The sequence below is a fragment of the Rhea americana genome, unplaced genomic scaffold, assembly GCF_003343005.1.
Source record: "Rhea americana isolate MKP2758 unplaced genomic scaffold, rheAme1 scaffold_106, whole genome shotgun sequence".
Lineage (NCBI taxonomy): Eukaryota > Metazoa > Chordata > Aves > Rheiformes > Rheidae > Rhea > Rhea americana.
In genome coordinates, this window is record NW_028185106.1 from 987,307 (window position 1) to 1,012,332 (window position 25,026).

The 25,026-nt window shown below is 38.6% G+C and overlaps 1 protein-coding gene across 2 annotated transcripts in view; it reads right to left on the reverse strand.

Moving 5' to 3' along the window:
• Positions 1–665: 665 nt before the first annotated feature.
• Positions 666–25,026, reverse strand: part of ANK2 (ankyrin 2) — a 158,376-nt gene continuing 134,015 nt past the window's right edge. For both annotated transcript variants that reach the window (XM_085309110.1, XM_085309103.1), the window contains 12 exons: positions 18,888–24,647; positions 17,422–17,496; positions 15,105–15,236; positions 14,438–14,584; positions 13,105–13,390; positions 10,549–10,843; positions 8,746–8,838; positions 8,185–8,268; positions 6,354–6,518; positions 4,716–4,898; positions 3,289–3,380; positions 666–1,639 (listed from right to left, as the gene is read on the reverse strand). In XM_085309110.1, the coding sequence (XP_085165236.1) occupies positions 1,456–1,639; positions 3,289–3,380; positions 4,716–4,898; positions 6,354–6,518; positions 8,185–8,268; positions 8,746–8,838; positions 10,549–10,843; positions 13,105–13,390; positions 14,438–14,584; positions 15,105–15,236; positions 17,422–17,496; positions 18,888–24,647 (7,496 nt within the window). In that variant the 3' untranslated portion in view covers positions 666–1,455. The remainder of the gene's footprint in view (positions 1,640–3,288; positions 3,381–4,715; positions 4,899–6,353; positions 6,519–8,184; positions 8,269–8,745; positions 8,839–10,548; positions 10,844–13,104; positions 13,391–14,437; positions 14,585–15,104; positions 15,237–17,421; positions 17,497–18,887; positions 24,648–25,026) is intronic.

Below are 25,026 nucleotides of genomic sequence, written 5' to 3' on the forward strand. Positions count from 1 at the left end.
CATCAAACAGCTAATTAAAAACACTTTAAGTGTGTATATGTATGCATCATATTTGCTAAAACACTACAGAGCTTCAACCAATAAATATTAGGATATAGAACACCAAAAGTGTCAGATCTTTATGTTCCCTTTTTTGAAAATAAAAGTGCAGACATGCTATTATGGTTTTCAGAGGGTTGGTTTAGAAATATATATATTATACATATATATATATAAAGATAACAAAATATGAACAGAAACTGGTTTTCAAGGATTGTGAGCAACTTTCTCTTTAAAAAACACTTACTTGATTGAAAGATAAAAACTGCTCGCTCAGTGCTAAGAGGGCTAACAAGCTGACATGATTACAGAAGGGCTTGGTTTTGACTTCAGATGCCACATGCATGTATCGGGTAAGAGGCAATCTTGATAAAACACGGTGAATTAATTAATTAATCTCTTTGTATAGTGGGTAGGTCTTTCTCCCATAGTTATCTACAGTGCAGTGGCCAGCAGGAAGTACCATCAATAAGACAGTGTGGTTTGCTAAAGCAGTGATGAAAACAGGAAACTACGTAGTTAAATTGTTTAATACACCCTGCCACATGTCCAGATCTAAAAGATTTTAATACCATATGCAGTTGTACCATAGATATAGCTGCTAGCAAGTTGGTTACCTAATTGGGTATTTTATTTCTTTTTTTTTTTTTTTCCTCCTCTTTCTGGAAATCTTTAGGTGGCTGTCCAAAGGTCTTAAAAGTATTGAGGGCCACAGTCAGCTGCTACTTCCATGAAAACAGCTGAATTTCCAGGTTTTTAGCCTGACTCTTAGAGCCTTTAACTATAATAGATCCCTAAACTGGAAGTCCTGTGGATGCAGGAGATCTGCAGTGCTTCTTCCTCAGTTGGTCTGTGTTCTCAGTTGAATACGATAACAATATTTCTATTCATCGCTGTTCAGCAGTTTCACTAGACCTTGTTCCATTATGCTAACTGTAGTCATAGGCAGTGTGTTCTCTGCAGTCTTTAGGTCCAAATACTCTTGCTATATACAGTTTACATGTTAACATCCCCCTGCTATTTTTTTTAATGATGCATGTACATAGTCACTTGAAGAGGCCTGTAGATGAAGTCAGCTTGACAAATGCAATTTCGTGAAGCTAGTGCAGAAGCAAAGGAATAAAAAAATTGGCGATGCTGACAAATTCCCAGAGCACAAAGACGACGATTCGGTGGATAAATCATCCTGAATGAAGGATGCTATCTTTGGTCACAAATCAGCTGACAGGGTTAAAAAAAAAAAAAAAAAAAAAAAATCAAATATGAGGGCAGGGATAAAATGAATTTGCTGCATCTGCACAAGTAGAAATGGCAGTGTCTTCCAGTGATTATGCAGGTAAGAACGTCACACCTAGAGAAGATAAGTGCTGCATACTGGATGGGTGGTTATGTGATGCTTTGAGGGGTGGCAGCTTCTCACTTTGCTTCATGTTTCCAGTCCTCCTTGCAGAAGTGCCTAAGAAGCTGCTGGAGGTCATGCTGGAGGTCATCCTGTGGTAGTGCTTCTGGTGTGTCTTCCAGCTCTTCTATGTGAACATGTTTTCCATACCGGTCCTTCATCACAGTCCTCTTCTGTGTGCTGGCTTTATTCAGTGTTGTCCTAAAGAAAAAGAAATAGAAAGCTTTCTTTTAAAGCCCACAGCTCCTGAAACTTTTAAAAGACACTCCTTTGCAGTTCTAAAGCTCTTCGTTCAAAGCGAAATGAGAAGAACTGTAGCTAGAAGCACTAGTTAAGCCAAGTACTGCGGTTAGATATGTTTGTGCACTCTGAATGAAAAGCTAACCACTTTAACTGGCTTTTGTAAGGTGAACTAGTAACAGTTCATCTGTACATACTTACTAAGCATACTATTTTATATGCCTGACAAAAACATGCTGTAACACACAGACATGCAACTTATCTTGAAATCTACACAGGACCTTCCTACATTCTCTATTTAGCTTCAATGTACAGACTTGTCTTGTATACTAGTAACTTAGCTTCTTCAGAAGTCTTGAAGACTTCTAAGTAAGTCAAATCTTGCTTCTGACTGTCAGTAAAGCTGTACTTGGGGCAATTAGTGTCTTGAAATGTTCTGGTAATTGCTCTCTAACTTCATCAGAACCTCTTGCTCTATTAGTAAAAACTTTAAGCCTCCCTAGGCCTTCTTTAGCTCAGGCAAGTAAATATAGTCATCATAGAACAGCTAGGTGTCGCTCAGTTCATCTGCTACAGAAGACCAAATTTTGGTCAGTCTCCGTGAGGGAGGACAAGGGAAGTCAGCATACTTGGAAATTCCTGATTACTCAGCCAGGAGTAGCTTGATGCACAAACCTGTTTTAACAGGCAGCTGATGCTTCTTATTTGACTTGCATGACCAAAACACCCCTCTATCAGGCAGAATGCCTTGACAGATAACACCTGTTTATTCATCTAAAAGTAGATGAGTCAGCAAGTCTTCCAGCTTGGTTTGTCCTTGTGACACCATCACAGTAGCTCTGAAAACAGTACTTATAAGCAAACAGCTTATAAGCTGTTTGCAGCTTATAAGGGCTTCCCTCTCAATGAGGTGGGATACTGCTTATTCCAAGTATAAATACAAATCAGGTAGAAACAAATTAAAAGTGACCCTCTACAGGTCAGTCAGTGTGTTCTTTCCAAATGCTAACGCTGGTTCCACCATGCTGATAYACTGGCCACTATCCATACAAACGGCCCAAAAGAAAATGCATGTAAGTAACATAGTAACATGAGCTCAAGTGGTGTGCAGTAGGTGTGTGTATATTTGCTGTACTAAGTAGCTCTTATTTTATTACTGCTAAATGTTTTCATTTCCATCTATCTGCCCTACCTTGTTCTTAGTGGGGCTCAGTTCTCACGTGCACGCGAATCTTCTCATCCATTCTGATAACACTTCAAAAGCACAAATGATCGTGGAACCAAATCTTACATAAAATTATTTTTGAAATATCCTTTTTTGTTGTTGTTAACTGTAAATCACAATCTGTTATTTTACATCACCACCTATGATCAACTGGGCAGCGATACACATTATTGAGCTAGTCTTTCCAACTGAATGTAGACCTTCCAGTAGTTGTATCTCTTTCTGTAATAAAATGTTAGTAGTAGTATTTAGTACCTTTGTAAATAAAGCTTCAAATACTGCCAGACAGTGGTTCCACTTCAAACACTCACTTAAATCTGCTTATGTTTATTATGAGTTTGTTAGTCCTTTTCTAGTAACAGTTCATTGACATGCCAAGCCAGACCTTTTAATAACTGATCCATCCTCTTTCATGATTTCTTTCTCTACTAAAGCAGGGAGTTGGACTTTCGTTTGGTTACCTGTATAGCTCAAAGCCTAAATTAAAACAAAAACAAAATCCTAGGACAGAAGATAATTGTTCTTCATACCCTAATCTTACTAAATACCTTAATCTTGACTAAATCTATGCAGAGCTGAGGAGATGTTTAAAAACGCAGCATGCTCGAAGATGAGGACGCGAATAATTTGGAAGTATGTGCCTGCTATTTGTATCCTTTTAAATCTTCCTCAAATGTAGTTGAGTAAYGGTTCATGTACGATAGTTTCGTTGTTACTAGGAATTGTACTGGAAGGTATCTTGGCGCTTTACTTTCTACTTTTAAACAGCCCAACTCAAGGCCTGGAGCACCACATTTGCAGAACTCATCATTTATATCTATTTATAACAACTCTTTCCCTGTTGCAGGAAACATCTTCTTTTATATCTGTTTCAACTRTCATCTTGAGCTCTGTCTAGCTCCCATGTCTCCAAACAATTGCCTGTTTCCAGTGCTAACAGTACACAGAAATAGGCGGGTGATAGTTCTGAGCCTAGACTATACTGAAAAGGAAGAGCCAAGGAGTGGAGTCCCGCAAGCGTTCCACAGAATACCCGCTGTTAATACTTCATGGGAGGAGGAAGGGGGGTGAACACAACATTTTTATTTCCATTTGGCTGGATATGGGTTTCTGTAATATCAACGGCTTCATGCTATTGTTACATCTATGCTTTTATACAGTATTTTGGCAAATTAAAAACCGTAATACTTAAGTTACTTATATTGCCCAGAAGCTCTCTTCTGGATGAACCTTCAAAGTGACAAGATATTGTATACATGTGTTATTTTAAGGGATAATGGATGGATTAAAATTAAAGGGCTATCAATTCCTTGTAGGAAAAAAAAACTTTTCTATTACTGACATGTCTAAGCTGATCAGAAAAAGCATTAAAACAGGAAAAGGTGCTGAATAGCTTGGTAGCTCTTTCTTCCTTTCAAGGACAAATGGAACACTTGCTATGATGCATGGACTTTTCTAGAGAATAGACTCACTCAACTGTTCTAGTTTCTAAAGTTAGCTGCATGTGTTGCAACACATGTATGGGCTTTTTTACGATATAACTCACTTGTGTGGTTACTCCACTTTAGTCAAATGCTGCATGTTCTTGGAACCTTAAAATGTTTCATAGCCAATTCTTTAATGACAGACCTTCCCATCCCAACCCAGCTTTAGGTACTGAAGTTTTCATAGCATGGCTGCATATAACAACTGAGGTTTATACTCGGTAGCTGAGTGATGCTCCACCACCAAAACCCTCTCAGCAGAGTACACTTTGTCCCCAAGTGTGCTGTTAAATTTCTTTTAGTATCTGTATTTAAAATGCCTTTTTACCTCTTCAAAGTCTTCTTTGGCTGACGGAAGATCAGTAGCTAAGCTTGCATCCCCCAAGTGTTTCTCCATTCTCTCTCCTTGCACTACTGTGGTCTTTATGACTTTACTGACCTTGCGGCCTTCCACTGGTTCAGACTGGAATTTGGAGGCACTAGACAAAACAGCAGGTTCAGACAAGGTCACCTGGAGGGTCAGAAAACAGAAGTATATTGGGTATGATTTACAGAACAAACTGAGTTTATGTCTTTTAGTGATCTTATATTGGGTGTGATTTACAGAACAGATACAAACTGAGTTTATGTCTTTTAGTGATCTTATCATTCTTTCTTAATCATTACCTTACAGAACAACAAYGTAAGAAATGTCTCACTTTCGGTGTGTACTCATCAACACAGCGAGTGTGCATTTTGTTACTTGCTGTACAGCCCCAGAACTAGACAATGTCAGATTGGTGCCAGGTCAGATTGCAGGAGCAGCCCTAGATAACTTGCTCGGATGAGTAAATGCTGTGACACGCTGCAACAACTAAACTGCATCTGGAACCTGAACCAGCCTGACAGTACCAGGGATGGTGCCACCCTGCACCACAGCACGGGCTGTCAGACTGGCTTACCTGCCAAAGCCAGCGGAAAATTATACCAAGTAACAAGTAGACCTCTTCCTGTGAATCTTTGCTGAATATATTATTTGTGTTACCTTACTCCCAGGGAATTAATTCTGATGAGTAAACGGGACTGGTGGGAGAGAACAGCAATCATGTTCCTAGCATTTCTAATGACAGTTTGTTAAATGTTGCTTTCGACTTCAATACTGCTGAAAGCAACCTCTCTCACTAGCTTTGGCCTCTCTCACTACCTTAATTGTGTTGACACAAGTATCCAYGTAGGACTACATGGGAAACTAGGGCAGGAAAACGGAAACAAAAAAGCACTTACTTTTTCAGCTTAGGGGCTTTGGGGGATTTCTTTATTATTTATTTATTTATTTTAACTATCTGGCTCTACAAGCAATCTGCATAGAAGTAATACTTTTCTTTAACCTCTCCAAAGCAAAGAACACCTCAGTGGGTTAAATCTAATGTAACTGTAGTTTTAAAATGGCTTACTTGTAGAAACTTGGAGAACACTGAATCATTTGGTTATGACATATACTGATTTTCTTATTAGGTAAGTATGTATTTGTTATCAGACTCTTTATCATTCATCTATATGCCATCTTAGCACAGAGCTGCTTTCTTTATGAATTTGATACTTTTCATAAATGATTCAATTTGAATCTGTCTTATGACTTCCATATGCARAAAAAAAGGCCTTCTTCCCCCCTCCCCTGCCTTCCCTCCCTCTTTTTTTTCTTGAGGCCTTTCTGTCTGCAAGAACTTTTTTTTTTAGTATAATTAAAAAACTAAAAAGTCTTGTTGACAAGAGTAGAATGTAGTTACTAGGTATGCTGTTAAAGTACTTCGCCTCTAACAAGATCAGCCAGCAACACAATGCTTCTTCCAAGCACTTCTTGAAGTCTTGAACTTCAACAGGAATTGTGTAACAAGAACAACATAAATGGGGGAAAAAATAGTCAAGAGTAGGAAGCTCTGTTCTTTCAGATACCCTGTACCATCACAGGGGAAGTAGAAGGTCTAACCTCAGACTGTTCACTGTCGCTCTTCAGCACAACCCGTTTTACAACTTTGGAATAGCCATCTCCTTCTTCAACTTCAACAGGCTGTTGTGGTGTTCCTTGCATTATGACTTCTTCTTTTTCTATGCCATCTGGAGAAACATATCGCCGGATGATCTTTCTTGTGACCTGAAAGAACGAAATAGAGATTTTGTGTTGGAAGAATTAACAATACCTTATTATTCCTTCTTATTCTCCATGTAGTATTAAGTGCTCCAAGAGCACTTTTTTTCAAACCTGAATATATGGAACTACATAGACAGTCCAGTGTTTCAGCCTTTTAATACATTTTTGCAAACACCTATAGTTACGCTGGACACTGATGATGCATTGGCCCAACTTAAGCTACCATACAGGAAAACTTCCGTTAACTTATTTTGTGAGCATATTTTACATATTGCAACTATTCTTTAAAGCAGTAGTTATTATTAGGAAAAGCAGCTTACTATCTTAGAGAGAAAAGGTACTTTACAGCCACACAACTGCTAGAGGATACTTTGGGACTGACACTTTCAAAAGGATCACCAGATTAAAAGACTTGAAAGTGAGCGAGTGGTTGTCAGCTTGGCTATCAAGTACTTAGAACTAGATTCATAACAGGACTTGAACATAACACTGTTAACACTGATGGTGCTGACTACCCCTAACCATTGCTTAACTAGTGAGCCGGAATCAAGCCACTTAAGAGACTAATCTGGTGTGTGGGCTTTTTAGGCACTGGCAAGCCAAAAAAAGAGCAGCAGAAGAGAATTACAGGGTTCAAGATAAGGTGAATCTCTCTAGAATAATAAGAATGTACTCTTCTGCGTGACTGACTGACTGACTTAAATACTCTACTTTCTCATATGGCTACCTAGTCATCTTAGACAAGATGACATTAGGCATTTACCTCCTGCTTTGTTCAATAACTTATTTGCTGTGATGTGCAATCAGACTGTTTGTCTCACGTATCCAACAGTCACAGAGGCAGAAGTATTTCCCTCTYCATCCAGCAGGTCAAAGACTAGTGCTCACTCTTGTACAATGTACTCAAGAATATCTGTTGTTTGGTAGAGGGAGGCAAGGATGGGGTTTGTTTATTTTCATTTAATACAAATTGGAACTGCTTCTAGAGAGATGTAATCCAGCTGAGGGTCTGATAAAAGCTGGAATTTGCCACCAGCAAATTCCAACTCTGCCAAGCCCTAGGCCAATTCTCTAAGCACCGAGGTGTCAAATAAAGCAAGGAGGACAGGACTTCCTCTTCCACCTCCACAGTGTACAGAATTCAGTTTTCTAAACATGCTCTGAAAATGCTTATTTTATGAGGCTGTCAGAGAAGTAACTAATTTCTATATTTTCTGCTCCATAAAACCTGAACTGTATGCACAAATACAGAAATTTAAGAATGTGTGCAGTCACAACTGAGTAACAATTTTGAGGATCTGGATTTAGGTGACTCTTGTGGATCCAGCCTTCCAGCAATTGGATTAATATGAGAGAAGTCATGCTCTTAGATAAAACTAAAAAAAGTATAATGAAATTTCTACACTGCTCTACATTTCTGAGGGGGGAAAAAAGTGGTAAACTTGCCAAATAATGTCATGGCAAATTATAAATAGAAAAAAGATTGGTCTTCAGAGTCAAAATAAATTTTCAAATGTTGAAATCTCCTATTAGTATAAACTCTACTTCCTTTCATGCTCTTTTCTTAAAAAATCATGCCCCTTTGCAAAAGAAAATTAAACATTTATGTGGAGTTATCTTTCTTTTTATACAACAGCAGGAAGGTAGCAGGGGGCAAAACTGACAATACCTTCTTTACCACTGTGTGGCCATATTCATCTGTATATTGCTCTTCTGTGACTGATTCTGGTGGTATTTCAGGCATACTATCAGCCTGTATGACAAAGAACAAACTTCTATTAAGCAATGACTTAATGTGTAATTTCTTTAAATAAGCAACTTTAAAAWTGGTTAAAGAATGAAAAAAAAGAGAATTATTAGAAAAAATATGTTCTGTAGATAAATATTTAGAAAAATATTAGTATGTATTAAGAGAAGTATAAAGCAAAGGAAAGTTAGTATGCCATAACTGRCAGGCAAATCTGTTTTAGTAGACCATATACAGAGCTGAAAAGTCTTTGTCCTCCTACTGAGGCATCTCACAGAACTGCTAATCTTGCTACATATTCTACTGTAATCATCTTTTCCCCATACAATGTACTGAAACAGCTTATCTAATGGCCATGCATCATTCGGGAGCATTCCAGGTTCAAGTAAAACCAGCAGCCATGTGGGTGTCTCAGCAGCAGTCCGGCAAGTGTTACCAGGGCATGATCACCACTGGCACATGCAGCAGTTCAACACTCAGTACCTGAATGATCACTCGGCGGCGAACCACCCTGGTAGTTACCATTTCTTCCTCATCTGAGCTGGTCTCCAGCTCACCTAATTCCTCTGCTAGTTCCTATTGCAAGCATGGAAGCAACGCTCTGTTTACTGATGCTGTATGTGGTACTAGCAATACTCACAAGTTCTGTCTTGCTTTTATCTAAAAGCATCTCCACTTCTGAACATTTCTGKTTTTTTGGGTTTTGACCTTTTACCTTTTGTCCTCTTACCTTTTAATCTGTGAAACATTTATGCAGAAGGAAAGAAGAGCTGTGGCCGCTTGCCTGTACATTAGCTGAATATTAACATATTGAAAAGAGAAGGATGAATCTTTAAAGATAAAGGATGTTTTTAATGGAGGTTGCCAGAGCCAGCTCTGAAATATGCTGCATGACCTCACTGCAGATGTACTAGAAGGTATTACTAACAACATATRTGGAATTTCTATGTACTGAGTATGGTTTCTATATTAATTCCCCAGGAAATCATATGAAAGCCTTTTAGTTCTCCATACTGAGTAATGCACAGTGCAGCATATAGACACTGGGGCTGAACAAGTTTAGCTAGAGGAGAACAAATCAACACTCAGGGCACTGCACAGGTTTGAAAGGGAAAAAAAAAAAAAAAAAAAAAAAANNGTTCTCTCCAGCATAGAGAAGAATTCAAAATTTTAATTGCTCAGAGGCAAAGAGAAGCTGAAAAGAACTACTGAGGAAACATAACAGTCTAAGGTGGGAAAAATAATATATAAATATATTTCTTTATAAACATCAGTGGAAGAATTATAGGTAGTAAGAAGCAAATTATCCCTGAGGGCAGCCAGGATGTCTTTTTCCTAGGCAACCAATGCCTCATATACTGAGTCGTACTGTAGCCAATCTTTCAATATCTGAGTTATCCTACACCTTTATGTTCTACCTTTCTTTGAGATACCAGAGGGAGACCTCTGCTTCTAGCTGAATGTCAAAACAGGAAGCATTTCTGCTTAAGGAGAACTGTGCTTTCTCTGCTCTAACTTCACTGGTAAAATTAATTTCCTATCCAATTATGCCTTCTCCTCTTCTTCCACTTTAAACAGCTTTCTTTGCCTTTCTTTCTCAAAGCTTTAYGTCCCAAGTATATTTCAGTTTGGAATTTAAAGCCATTTGCTCTCTTATTTGCTCTTCCGAACTTCTTCCCCTCACCATCTACGCAGTAAGGTTGCCTTGTCTTACACAGCAAAATGACCTACCTCTTTTTTATTTTTTCTTTCTTCTCTTCAGTCTCCCTTTCTCTTTACTGCTTGCATACTACACCTACACCTTTCTCAAGTTCTTTCCTTCCAGTCCATCCTTGGTCTTCTCCAAAGTGGATCCAGCTACCTTTTTTCAATCTCACTAAGTTTACAGTATATTTCAGATCATGTTGCTCTCGACAAGTCTTGCCTTTTTTCATAGCTCTTGACACCTCTGCTTTGGTTTTTATTACGTCTGCTTTTCAGCTTTCACTACTTTTTTTTTTTCTTGCATCTGTTATTTACACTATTTAATTCTCTCTCACAAGCATGGACGTAACTTACATGGTCCAAAGGACAAATGAGGATAGCAAAAGCAAAATTACAGTCTACATTTTAGAATTTGGGGTTTTTTGTTTCAGCTTTCATACAAATGTTAGCCTTGATAACCATAAAGTGAAGGAGAAAAGGCTCAATTGCAGATGAGAATTTATCAGGTTGATTAAAAATAACCCCATCTTACAGAGCGAGTCAGACAGAAAACTCTTACTTTGAGGCAACATTGATATTTACCTTTTCTAAAGATTCCTCTTCATAGTCACTTCCAAATTTTTCTGGCGGTTCATCAGTTGACTCCACTATCACTAGACTAGTTCTCCTCAACGGGAGGTCATCCTGGTGGAGCTGGGGGTCGTCAGGCTCTCGGACGATGGGAGAGTCGCCTCGCTGAGCAGATGACGGGGGCTGTGGGTATGGTTTTTCACACTCTTCCTTTGCTGCACTGACAKGTTTGGATTCTTCCCGTGCACTACCTGCTGCCTTTCCAGTTACTGGTGCTGTAGCCTGCTCTGTTCCTGGAGTTGTAACACTGTGAATTATAAGTTCAAGGAAAGTAACTAAAATGTAGTCATTTTTGATTTCTGTAAATGAAACATCTGTGCATCAATTAGTGTTACGCCTTTTGGCAAAGTATACAAAAAACTGATACTCTTTGAGAGTGAGTTACTACAGAGCAATCTGGCTACGACCCCTCATATCTACCTGCCTAAAGAAAATGCATATCCAAATAAATATCCAAATATGGCACCTGATTCTGCAAGACTTGGTCTTTGTAAAGGATTTATGTGAGCTTGGCTGTCACTTGTGTCCTCAGAATCTACAGAATACCTGCTGGCCTTTTTGGGAAGGGGACTGGATCACTGCACATGGATGTGAGCAAACTACTGTCAACATCTCCCTATTACAAGCTATACAGCTGAAGGTGCTGAGAGACCAACTGCAGGACCTACTTTTTATGGGGCACTCTGGAGTCTTTCCACACAGTGAAAAATTACTGTAGAGTATTTTACTTTGTTTGTAATGTTGTTTTCACTGAATATCATTGTTACGGTTTAATTTCTATCACAAACTACTGAAACATATTATTGCATATATTACTAAGTAACTGAATGTATATAGATTATGCATATATTGAAACATGTATCATTCACCCATATGCAACAAAAAATGTGTATGTATAATGACATTAAAATGTGTATGTATAGTGACGTTAGTCAACTTTTAACTCTCATCTAATTGAGATTTAGCAGACAACCTAAGTCTGACTCATCTGGAAGAACTTTGAAACAATCACTTTTGATTTACACTGCTGTGAGGCCAATATCAAGTTTTCAACTATCAAGAGTTTTCTTTCGATTTTTCTCTTTTGATGTATATTGATATTAAAAAAATAAAATAAAATAAAAAAAGCAATTCCCCCTCCCCACCAGAAATTCTTCTTGGTATCTGGGTTTTTTTGAGCCATTTAGGATTAGGCATCTTCGTTCAAACTAGATGTGAAGTACAGTAATTTTCTCTGTCATTGCTACTATTCTTTAGTTTTGTAATATTGTCTCAAAAATGTTTGCCTCTGAAATAACAATAGTTTCAAGGAATCCCTGCTCTGACTGCACCATATATAAAAAGACCTTATTAACRTTCTTATCAGCTATCAGTATTTGCAGTTGAGTTGTCTTCTGTAACTTGTCTACTATCTGCAGTGCACACCAACTGTTTTGTCGCACCTAGTTTCCTTGTTTTTTCTGCATGGAACTGTGCTGGTTCTCAAGCTACAGAACACAACTACAAATGTATTCTCTATGCCTGAAAAACATTTGTTTTCTTATGCAAATCATTAAGAAGCATAGCTATTTTTTGTGTATCAGTGCTACATAATTCCTCTCTCTCCCCTAGATGCTTGTTTCTGTCACCCACCCTCTTTCCTATTTGGAACGCACATCTTAATCAAAAGAATCCTCACAAGCATATTTGCTGGGCTGTTTTGCACTATGGCTTTTCCAGGCTGCGTCTCAAAATCAAAGCTAATCATTCCCAGGAAAGTCACTTCTTTGGAAGGGAAACTCTGATATTTTGCTAGCCTACAGCCTAATGGTCAGTGTAGACAATGATTGGGATGAGGGGAAGAAAGAAACTTGATCTTCTCTGCCACTTTATCAGCTCGAGTGAAATCAGCCCCACCAACACCCCAAATCAGAATTCAAAGCTACCCTGTACAAGTCTTCTAAATCTGTATATTATCATATGCTGTTACTTTAAGTAAGTACATACTTTGGTCTTGACTGTATAGATGCCTGTTTCTATTCCTTTGTAATCTGAAATCTGTTTTTTAAAAAATCTAGTTCTTATCAATACACAGTTACAAGTTTTGCAAGAAATCATTAAGTTGGAAAATCTTTGTCTYGATTCAGAAATCCATCCTGAAGTTGAAAAAAGGACCCTCTACTGTTAATTCCATTAAGTTTAACATTACTTACTTACCACCTAATGCATGGAAAATGTACACAGTTTGCAAAAATAATTCTATATTATCCCTCTTCTCTCTCATAAATACTAGATTAGATTATTGCTTTATGTTCATAGTGAAGAATAGAACCACCAACAATCCTTAAGTCTTCTTCCAAATGGATTAGCAAGTTAAACACATAGTAGGAATTCATGAACTAGTATGCAGAATCAGAAGAAAATTATAGCTACTTCATATACTTCAGAGAAAAGCAAAAAATCATCTCATTACACAGAGCAGGGATRATCTGTTCCACATAGGTTTCATTCCGGTCTTTTAACACTTACCAATATTCCTGTTGCAAAGCAGCAAATGGCTTTTCTGACACGTTTTGGGGTTTCCCTGAGATTTCAGCTTGTACTTGTTCCTTATGTGCTTGTTTCAGGAGCTCAGCCATTGATACTTCTGTTTCACTCCTGGGAGTACTGTCCTGAAAAGGAGAATAACTGACAGAAACGTCTTCCTCAGAGACAATAGGAGGGTGTTCAGATGAGTCACCATCTTTAGATAGTCTGTGTTCTTCTTCTTTCTTATGCCTTGGACTGTACAGTTCTTCTTGCAGTGCAGAAAAGCCTTTAAAAAACAAAGAAATAAGAAGTGTTATTACAAGTCTTACTATAATGCAAGAAGTCCTCTTCATTCTCCACAAACATTTAAAATCCTAAAAGGAAAAAATTATCTCTGCCTCTTATGGGGGTAGGTTTGAGTGACCTCCCTCACCTGCACCCCCCCTTTGTTATGTAGCAGCTTACAGAGAAAATACACAAGTATGGACAAAGGATTTGTCAAACTGGACTAGATACAAGGACTAGCTAATTTACATGCTTTCTTTTTCTTTACTAACCACGTTCACTGGGAACGTATTGAACCTGGAAGAATAACTTGGAGGAAAAATGTAACTAACTATTTGTTTCGAATTTGAACAGGCTATGGTGGTTAATGTCCTTAAACTAATCAGTTATTTCATCAGAATGCCAACTATAACAAATATGACTTTCTATTCCTAAATCATCTTAAAGAGGGGAAGTTTGCTGCCATTTAACATTTTACTGGGCTACTATTTCAATATTCAGTTAAGTAAGTAAGTGTAAAAGTAAGGTAAGATAAAGAGAATTCTATTTAACATAACTTGGAGGTGTTACTTTAATGTACAATTACTAAGCAAGTCTACTAAACTTTTACATTTAAGAGACTCAACAGCATCATAGCAGAATTGCAAGTGATATCACGGATTCTTGAATGCAAATGGTTTTCAAGACCCCTGAATAGTTGCTGTTTTGGGAAACTCTCTTTTTACAAATTTTGATCCAATCRTAATGCAACCTTGTTAACAGTTATGAAAGCATTTGTGTAAGCAAAAAAAAATAAACTGGGCATAACTGATTTCTGAAAACACTCTTTTATTTGCATTGTAAGAATTCTCTAATGCTGCATCTTATACATGGTGAAATAGTGACTTGTGCAATGTCACATTCGCACTGATCCTTCTTATCCTCCTTTCAAAATCTGAACCGGTCATAAGAGTTACCGGATTATCCTAGCCTCACGTTTCAGAACAGAACCTGGTGGTCAGACGAGAGAACTTGGGCAGCGTGTGGCTCTGCGTCAGGAGATGTTTACCTTCGCTGTGGTCCAATCCTATTGTCTGTTCAATTTCTGCGTATGTGCGAGTGCCATGAACCTGCATGGAGTCTATGCCACTGGTCTCCATCAGATGGACGATATCCATTCGGTTGATTTTTGTAAGACACTGGGTAAGATTCGTATCTGTGGCATTAGAAAGATACCATGTAGCTGTGTTTAGAATTTCACACACTCTCTTCCTTCTATTTTCCACATCAAACGAATATATTGGATATTCAGCAATATAATATCATATATAAAATACAAAAGCATTTAGAAGCATTGCTATGTAAATCTGAAAATTACCTGAATGGCTGCATATAAGAATGACCATTTTTTCCCCCTCCCTCTAGAAATATGRTTTTATTCCCTCAAACTTTTTTCTCATTTAGGAAAAAGAGGCCTCAGTTTTTCCACTCTTACTTTGCCCTAAGATGCTTTGCCTTTTCCCTTCAAATGAGCAAGACTAAACAATTTTCTCTAACACAGAATCTTATAAATGCCATGTTATACAGACAAGCTTAAAAAAAACTAAATACACCTATGGTCATTCTTTCTGTTGCCTAAATTTTACCCATGCTTTCTTTTTGTGACTGTAACACACATCTATCACCTCAGCTGGCAAGCTGAAGGCGTTGCAGATGTACTATTCCTGGAAACAAACCTGTTGCATGTTTCCCATCTCTTTCAAGCCAGTATTTCAGGAGTGCATGGCTCTGGTCTTGAAGCGAATTAGGATTTTCAATTCGGATCTGGTGAATTTGTTCTTCCGTGAAATCCAGCTCTCTTGCTAACTCTGAAAAAGAGTTCAGTTTCTGTGAAGATATCTGCTTTGTTTTGTTTTCCTTACATCCATTTTAATGACTAGTAAAGTTAAAAAAAAAAAAAAATCTGAAACCAAATTTTCTTTGCTCCTATCTACCTTGTGCTGTATTTGGAGGCACTGTTAAACAACATTTTGTTTAAGATTAAGAGAGAACTGTGTTATGCCTAGAAGTGATGGATCTGTGTGAGCTTTTATGTGTACCAAGGGACAGCACTACTGACAAAATTTAGCAGTAACGAGCTATCAAATAGAGAGCAGTGGCAGTAGTAATACATGAGGAAATAAAAACATTTCTAGCTACAGAACACCAGATTCACCAAACTCCATCCCCTGAAGTGTTGATTATTTCAGAAAATGTGTTCAAAATCTAGGGAAAGAATTAAATTTAAATAATGGCATATTTTAGGGTACGATTAAAGCACAATTATACTACCCACCCTGGACTAGTTTTATTAAAAAGAATGTCTATGAATTACAATTGAAAACCAAAAATGTGAACTAAGAATAACTGATGTCTTTCTGATGTAGCATAAGCTCAGATTGTAGCCCAGAAAAGAAAAATGACTTTAGTAATCTATAATCCCTTTACTATCCCCGGAATCAGCAGCAGATTCCTGCTGCGATCACACTAAGATGTGACTGTTGAAACAGGCCATCAGATGAGCTGCAGCCATAGGAAAYTGTAGATTCAAACTCCTATTCCTGGCCTCCAGATTTCTGCATCTCTTATAAGGAAGAATTTATACTTTCCTCTCTTCTCATTTTCATTATAGTGACAAGGTCTTGATGTAGGAGAGTCCCATGTTTTAACAAGCAGGAATACCCAGATAGTTTACCAAACAGCTTGGAAGTCAGGCTATTGCAACTATTAAATTGAACAAATACACAGTAACTGTATATTAGATTTGAACTTTAGATAATGAAAGGAAGTTTACAAAAAAGGCAACCTCAATTTTATCTCCCAACGCAAAATTTGACACATTGATCTTTACACAAGATGGGGATATTTATGCAGATGTTTACTATTCTGCCATCTCCAGATTACTAGGACACATTAATAGTAAAACTATAATTAATGTCTATTTTCATGAGCATCCATGTCTTCTGGTTTGATTTTCAGAACTTTTTATACACACACCTACATACCAACACAAACTTTCAGCAGATTCTTGCTTCTGGCCAGCTCTAATTGTTATCTGTTAAATGCACTTCAAAAGAATTTATGCTAGAATGAGTGACTTCCAGTTTTTTTCTATGGAAGTAGAGGACAGAAAAGGAAGGTGTGAGTAACATAAATAAAAATATCACTGATCTTTGCACAGACACTGAAGATGCTTATAGCAACAGCATATAAGCTAGTCTTCATTATCAGGAACTTTTTATTTTTCTCTGGTGTACAACTCCTTCTTTAACTCTGCTTATTTTCAGAAGTCTCTTACTGGCTCTTGGGCTACAAAGTAAAAGATCTGCTTGTAATTTTTCCATAAAGACTGTGATTGAAAATACTTGAAGATTGTTCCCTAAATTCATAGGTAAACTGCTAGAGACATGAAGGCTAATGCTGTGTGTGCGCAGAGATTTCTGCACAGTTCTTCTTCTTTGTAAACACTTTTTGGCTAATTTTTAACAATAGAGATCTGCATTTCTTCTGTGTCACTCTAGCATGTCCCCAATTAATGCTGTCTGCCTCGGTTGTATCAAATCTGCAATGTTAGAGTGATTGGCAAAAATATGGCCCTTTCCATCCCTTTTCCCTCCACTGAGTTCTGTAGAAAAGGAACTGATCTCATCTATCCCTGCAGTGACCCTCCAAGATTTCCAGAGCACAGCTGACATTTATATATGTAYTCATCTATCTTCTACCCAGAGTTGCTGCATTTTGCAAGAAAGAGTAGGTAACGTATGAAAGCTCTTTTTTACTCCCATCTTAGTAGTTTTCCCTCTGGTGATGAAACAGCAGATGCACAATCTCTTCCTRTTCTTACTTAACAGGTTGGAGAAATCCTAGTAGCCTGAAGACAATCTAGTTCTTTTAAGCCACTGAAATATTTCCATAAACCTTTTTTAGATAATAAATTAGACATCTGAAAGCAACATCAAAACAGCAAGGAATGCCTGTTCTTGTTCTTTCTAGAGTAGATGACATGTATTTTACCTGTCCAGCTGAATCCAAGATGATCAGCTATGTGGGCCAATCTTTCCTCTGTCCTTTCCTGATCATCCTGTTGATCTAAAGGTCAAAGAGAACAGCCACAAGTTGCCTTTACAGGTTAAAAACAAATGACACAGGTGACAAAGCCTGAGAAAAGAAAGTGCTCTTTTTCTAACTGCTCTAACTTACCTTTATGTGGACAAGCTATTATAACTGGCTACCTAAAGTGAGGGTTATAGATCTTTAAACTGAAAACAAAAAACAACAACAACAAAAAAAAAAACTCTGCTTGATTCTTCAACAGCACAGAACTATCTACATTTTCTGTTTGAAAATCAAGCTTTCATATAATCATCTAAACAAAGATGCAAGTGCCTACTGCACCTATTTTGGCCATGAATTTTATTCTACAGCTTCATTATCACATTAAGCTGAAGACTTTTAGAAAGTCAAGAGCCATAATTTTCCATGCCTCCTTAGTCAAGGTTCTTCTAATTATGTTCTTTCTATAGTAGAGAAAGTTTTGTTCAAACACCCCATAAGGCATTTAATGTAATAGTTTGTATTTCAGATTTTGTTATTTTAAATGTCTTTAAATCCTTCAGCTGTGGAGTGATACAAAAAACTTGCAATGAAGGCAAGGAAAAATAATCAGGTAGTTGTTTGCCAGTCTTCATTTAACAGTGAGACCGACTGTTCCTCCCATCCCTAAAGCTACTTTGGTAACAGCAGAATTTGAGCTTTGATTTTCCCTGAATGCACACATGGATTGCAAAAAACTCAAATTTCCAGATGTTGGTTAGGGTTAATGATATAGGCATGTTTCATATTAGCTACTGGATTTCTGTGGTGGTTATTCTGTAGCAGTATACAACAGGCGAAGAGGAAACCAGCCAAAACACCAAACAACTTGTAGTTTATTAAGTTATTGGTGACACAGAATTTTCTTGAGAAGTAGATGGTAAAAAAGGAAAAAGAAGAACTTAATTGTTTAAAATTTCAGTAATTTCTTTGTATCAAAGCTCAAAAGAAAATGGATTTGCCTGTCACAGTCCTAAAAAATACTGAAGTACTTATTATTAATAAAAATTAATAGCTCAGATTTAATAGGGCCAGGGAAAACCAGAAGTCAAAATGTGCATGACCTGAAGCATCAGTTAAATGATAAAATAACATATATATTTTTAGAAGTGTTTTTTGTTTATTAATCTAACACTTCCCATAAGCATTCATGGCTTGCAATCTTGAGATTGTTTTATAGACAAAAATACAGACACAAAACAAAAAAAAACAGTTCACAGGGAAAAAAAGAACACAAAACCAACCACAAAAAGCTTGAAGAAAATGACAAACACATTACACATATATATACGAACATACATACACACACACATACACACCAAACAAAAACAAAAAAAAATTAATTCATGACATGCGTCGCACAGGGAATCCCAGTTGTTGGCAAATACCTTCAGCATGGTCATGGACATTTTCATCAGGGATACGTTCAATCTGAGTCTCTACAGACTCATCCCAAATGGGTCTGGTGTCAAAGATGTCTTCAGGAACTGACTGCTGAGTCTCACTGGATGGCACATTTTCAATAACTGAAACTTCTAGGGCGCTACTGCTTTCATCATCTGAGACTAATTCTTGTTCTCTCTCTGACTGCGTGAGTCTTTCCACTAACTTAGAAGCTTCGTCACTAATTTCTTCAAAGAATTCTATGGAGTTTTTGTAAAGGTCAAAAAAATGTTCCTTACTTTCTTTTGTGGGACTACAAGCACTGCGGGAAGCAGTAGTGCTCCTGCTTTTAACTGGCAACCGTGATGAAAATACCTTGGRTCTTGCTGTTGTTGCCTCATCTGAGTCTAGCTCAAGCTTCATATCTCTCTCTCTCTCTCTGGTCTCTGCTTCTGCCTCTGCATAACTCCTAGCTTTTATTGAACGCTTAGTCTTTGGGTCCATGGGACTACTCGCATCAGACTCTGATTTACTCCGGTTATCCTGTTTCATAGGTAGTTTGCTTGTTATGTCAAGAGCTTTGGGTGACTCTAGCTTGTGAACAGGTGTGTCTGTGCACATGTATTGTTGTTCAGCTCTTTGGAAAGCTGCTTTGACAGGAATTTTAGACTTTGGTTTTGCTTGGTCATCCTTTGCTTCACACTGCAGACTGTCTAGGAAGCCGTCTGTGGGAAGGCTCTCATTTTCTGATTGTTGCAATGACTGTGATGCAGCAGCAGCAGCTGTTCTTACAGGAATTTTGGATTTGCTTTCACAAGAAGGCACTCTCTCCATAAGAGCAGTAGGGATTTCAATCACAGATCTCTGATCCTCTGGTGAAGAGTCAGGAGACTCATCCTGTTCAGAACAAACAAATCTAGTGACTTTGGAAAAATCTAACACATCTTCTACAACAGGCTGCTCAGGAGAAGTAGGGCAAGGCACCTGACTGCTATCAACCTTATCAGTCTCCGTTTTGGAGAGGGGCTCAGCTTCAGACACAGCAGTCTCTTTTTTTGGTGATTTTGAAGAAGCTGAAATACCCATTTTAATCGGAATTCTGGATTTAAGCTCTGCTTTTGTGGTGCCTGTGCTGACACCCACACTAGTCATTTCTTCTGACTTATCACCAGACTCAGATGCTGGAGGTGAATGTTCCAACACATCCTTTTCTTGTATATCTGAGTCCTCTAATTCTGAAGGTGAAAAYGGATCTGGAGAAATCTCCAGCTTAGAAGATTCCACCTCTGCTGCTTCTTTCATTTCCTCRGATAAAGAAACTTCTTCCTGAGGCTGCTGCCCCATTTGGAAGAAGTGAAGGCTTTCATCTGGATAGTTCCTTTTGGTCATGTCAATGGCTCCACTTCGGGTCATTTCAAACAGCTTTCCCTCCTGAAAAAGGAAAGGATTTTGTTCACTAATTGGTGTCCCTTCTTCTGTGGGTGTTCTGGCCGGTGTGGTATCAGGTGTTGTRCCTTGTGATCGCCTGTCTACCATCAACCCAAATATCTTTTGTTCCTCCTCTTTCACCCGAGCCTCAAAGGCTTCATCATCTTCACGTATTTCACTCCACATGTCAGAATCCACATCAGTTTTGGTGATGACAACTTGACTGATCAATTTCTCTGTTTCAGCTTTTATATCCTCATGGGAGGATTCAGAGAATTTTGTGGAATCTAATGCTGAAGACCCTAGTGACATTTTCTGAAATACATCCTCTTGTTTTGCCTCTATTTCCATACACACTTCCTCTGAACATTGACTTTCACTGCCTTTGTCTCCACTGAGCAAAGCTTCACCAGTGTGATCTCCTTCTTCAGTCTCCTTGGACAGCAGACTTCTATCACACCCTACCTGATTTTCAGAGGCAGTAAAAAAATGTTCAGAAGAGACATTTTCATAAGGGCTTACTAAATGAGAAGCACTACTTTCAGCAGCATCTACTACACAACTTTCAACTTCCACTGTTTCAGTGGCAAGGGATGAATACTCTGTTAAGGGTTCCTCAATATGGGTATCTCTTTGAGATGTTTCAAAACCAGTATCTGCTTTTCCCAAATCACTTCCCAAAGCAGCATGGTCAGTGGTATCATCTTCAGTCAGTTTGCCATCTTGGGCTACAGAGTACTCAGTGGTACTGTATTCCCAAGAACCAYCACTGGCTTCCTCTGAAACAGACCCTGTATCAACAAGTTCTGTATGTTTTAACAAGCCAGTGGTTCTGACATCTTTTTCAGTGGTATCATATTGCTGTATTGTTAGCAAAGACTCAATATGAACTTCTTTTTGAGAACTGTCACCAATGGAACGATACAAAGTGCCCTCAAATTGCATGACTGGGGCATTGGGACTAAGTGTCTCTCTCTCATCTGTACTATCACATTTTGTTTCATCAGCTTCTGCTGATACACAGCCATCAGAATGACAAGTGCCTGATTCTCTTGTGGAAGCCTCACAGCTGCCCCCAAGGAGAAGCTGTTCCTCTTTGTCACCTTCTATTGGCTTATCCTGTTCTGTGTTAACCTCACCTATCCTCAAAGAACATTGCTTTGAATCAATGGGTTGAAAACTTGCTTCCTCAGGACTAGAACTGGAATCAATACTGGATGCTAATGGTGAGGGTGGCTGCACTCGAATCACAGGCTCCATCAGGAGACCTGAGTCAGCTTCTTTTTTTAGCTGAGTCAATTCTGGCTCACTAGCTGAAGAGGAAGAACTTTTTCTAGATTCAGCTGTAGACATCACCACTGTAGGTATTTCTTTTTCTTCTACAGCTGTTGACTCTGATTCTTCAGCTTCACATGCAGCATCTGAATCAGCACCTACAGAAGATTCATCTTGCTTAAAATCCTTTTTGTAATCTCTCTTCTGCTTTGCTTCTTGTTCTAGTTCATCAAACATTTTGATTTTGGTCACCATTTTAAACATCTCCTCTTCTGGGGTGAATCTTTTCTTTGGCTCACTTTCTGAATCATCCTCTGGTTCTTCACTGACTTCGGGGATCATGGCTGACTTTGGTATGTTTGACAATGCCTGTGAATCTGCTGTTTTAGGTGTGATTTCATAGCTAATTTCTTCAGAACTAGGAGTTTCAGGTGAAAGAGGACTTTTCCCTGAACTCTCCACGAGGGATGTTTGCTCTAGACTGTCATCATCAGCACTTCCCTCAGGGTCACGGAGAATCCGGGAACGAACCGATGCCAGCTCTGGGCAAGCTTCTGCTTTGCTAAGAACAGACTGAAGCGGACCCTGCCCCAAAATACCAGCTTTCACTTTTTGTTCTACAGGGCTACTTTCAAGAGAATCGCGGCAGGGAGACTCTTTCATAGGACTGGGCTCCAAAGAATCAGGCGTTTTGTGTGATGAGTTATCTTCTAGCACTGGGCTTGCTTCCAGTGAGTCTTTATGACTTATAGCCAAAGAGTCATCTGCAACTGGGCTAAAGCTTTCACTATCATGGCTAGCMAGTAAAAGTTCCAATTTTGGGGGACTTCTAACAACACCACGGCGTTCACAGGTTATATCTTTTTCTTTCTCTAAAGCAGTGTCATGTGTTTCTGAAGACTTAGTTAAATGTGCAGTGGTTCTGGATTCTTTATCCCTGCTAATATCTTTCACAATGGAAGCTGAGCTACTTTCTTTAAGTTTATCAGCCTCTTCTTCAGAGGCTGTAGGTACAAGCTCTTCTGATACATGGTCAGAATGAGACTTGCTAGTCTCAGTAACAGCAGCTAGCTGTTTTTCAGTTATACCTTTTTCATCTTCCTTTGGAGAGAGTTCCTTCAGAGAACTTGTTTCTGCTGTTGTGTGTGCTCTAGCTGCTTCTTTAGCTTCTTCAATTTGCCCATCAGTTTTCTTTGGTGAGAAGGAAAGGCTTTCAGGGCTTGTTTCTGGAGTCTCTGCCAGACCCTCATGCTTGTAACTTTCCTCAGAGCTGATCTGAGGGGTTCCATCAAGCAGGCTACCTGGAGAATCTGCAACACCTTCATGTTTAAGGCTCTCKGAGCTCCCATCAAAAGCATCACTTTGCAGAGAAAGAGCAGGAAGGAACCCATCTTTCACATACTCTGTTGGGAAAGCAACATTGAATGGACTGGTCAGTACTTGCTCTAAGTGAAGCTCTCCCTCCTCCGTAATTGAAAGGTGTCGGAACTGTTGGTATTTGTCATTATCCTCAAGCTCTTCTTTAATGACATCAGAAAAGTCTGTTGAGGTTTTCCTGTCAGGGCTGATCTGGAAGTCAGTATCTCCCTTATCATCAGAAAACCTGCCCTTTACAAGTGCTGTATCTTTGCAACTTTCATCATCAAATACTGGAGAGACGGGTTCAGTTGTTTTACAGCTTTGGTCTTTTACCTGCTCTTTACTTACAGCTTGCTTGTCAATGTTAGCAGTAGAAGCTTGTATTCTTCCTTTTTTTGATTGTGCCTCTTTCTCTGCTTTTTGTATCCCACTTTGYTTCTCTTTCTGTTTGTCTGTCTTGTGGCTTAATACTCGCCTCGTTTCACTCTGTGAAGAAATTGTTTTTCTCCGTGTTGGTTCCTTCTCAGGGAGCTGTTGCTTTTGTTTGACAGATTTGTGCTCAAATAGTCCAGATATATTCTTGGATGGATCTTGACCTGACTGGAAGGCTTTCATCAGTTCACGAACTGACATGGTCTCTTCAAGTCTTTCTGACTTAGAAGAAGGTGAAACAGGTGGTTGTGCTTTGTGYGCTACTGTTTTTTTAACTTGTCCTGGTCTTCTAGTAGCCTTTTCAGCAGTGCTTTCTCTTGTTTGAATTCTGACAGGGAGTTTTGAACGTATTTTTTGTTCATCTTCCACTCTTTTCTGAAGCGCTTTAACTTTGTCCTTTATTGAGCCAATAGGAGTTTCCTCTATGACTGGGGATACAGCACTAGTCTCAGGAGCAGCTGTTGGTGTTAAGCCAGGTTCCTCATCGAGCGACTCATCTGAACTGAACTTTGATAGTCCCGGTTGTTCTTCACTGCTGTGCTCCTTGCCTTCCTTTTGCTTTTGCTTGTCTCTTAATTTCCTCCTAACTGGCTTTTTAATATCTAAGGCTGGCTTCTGTTGCTCCTGTGGACTTAGTGTTTCAGTTTTTGGAGATTCTTGCCCTTCTTTTTCAGAATCCCTGCTAATTACTACAGCTTCAAATCTCTCTTCTGCTAAGTCTTCTTGTAAGGCTGCTGGCTGTACCTCATGAAGAGAAATGTATGTTTTTAAATCCTCTGTAAGGTAATCTACCATTCCTGTCATGTCTTTCTTCATTCCCGTTGTGTCTTTGTCTATCTTGACTTCTACACTGGTAGGTTCAATGACTTCTAAAGGAGCATTTCTTCTGGCCTCTTCAATTTCTTCATCACTGACAATGACCCATTCTTCTTCTACAAACTCTTGTCTGGAAAGGGACTTCTGCAAAACATGTTCTTCTCTTGTATAGGATCCACCTCGCAGAATTTCATTTACTTTTTCTAAGTCTTCTTTCACCCTTTCAACTATTTCAAAAGGTTCTCCTGGCTCTTCTTCAGTGGGTTTTCCGAGATCTTTCACCTTAACGGAGCCTGATTTATCAGAAGGGTCAGTTGTCAAGATGGCAGTCATTTTGATCAAATCTTGTTTCATCTCAGAAACTTCAGACAACAGATCTGGACTGGCTAGTACAGGAACTTCATTAACCAGATGGCTTTTCAGGATAGATGTTTCTGTAGATTCAGTCTCGTCATCTTTGATGCAAATGAAAAGCATTGAAAGTAAAACGGAAATCAAAATAGAAATTGGAAAATGTAATCAGGACTGAAAATGAGAGTCTTTGGTTGCAGTGGTGGGAAGGTCAACAAAATGGGCCTGGAATGGTGGAYCCACAAGATCTGAGGGTATAAGAGCAAAGCAAAGCTAACGGGGTGGCGGGGAGGGAAAAAAAACTGAAAAGGAAAATGGCAGGAAATAACTTGCTTAACTTTATCAATATAGCACAACCACACATACATTATCGAAGCTGTAACAAAACAAATCAGGACACCATTAAAAAACAAAACAACAACAAAAATTAAAATTAAAAACAGAAGAAACACAGTGAAGTTGCACAAAGATAGGCATCTCAAG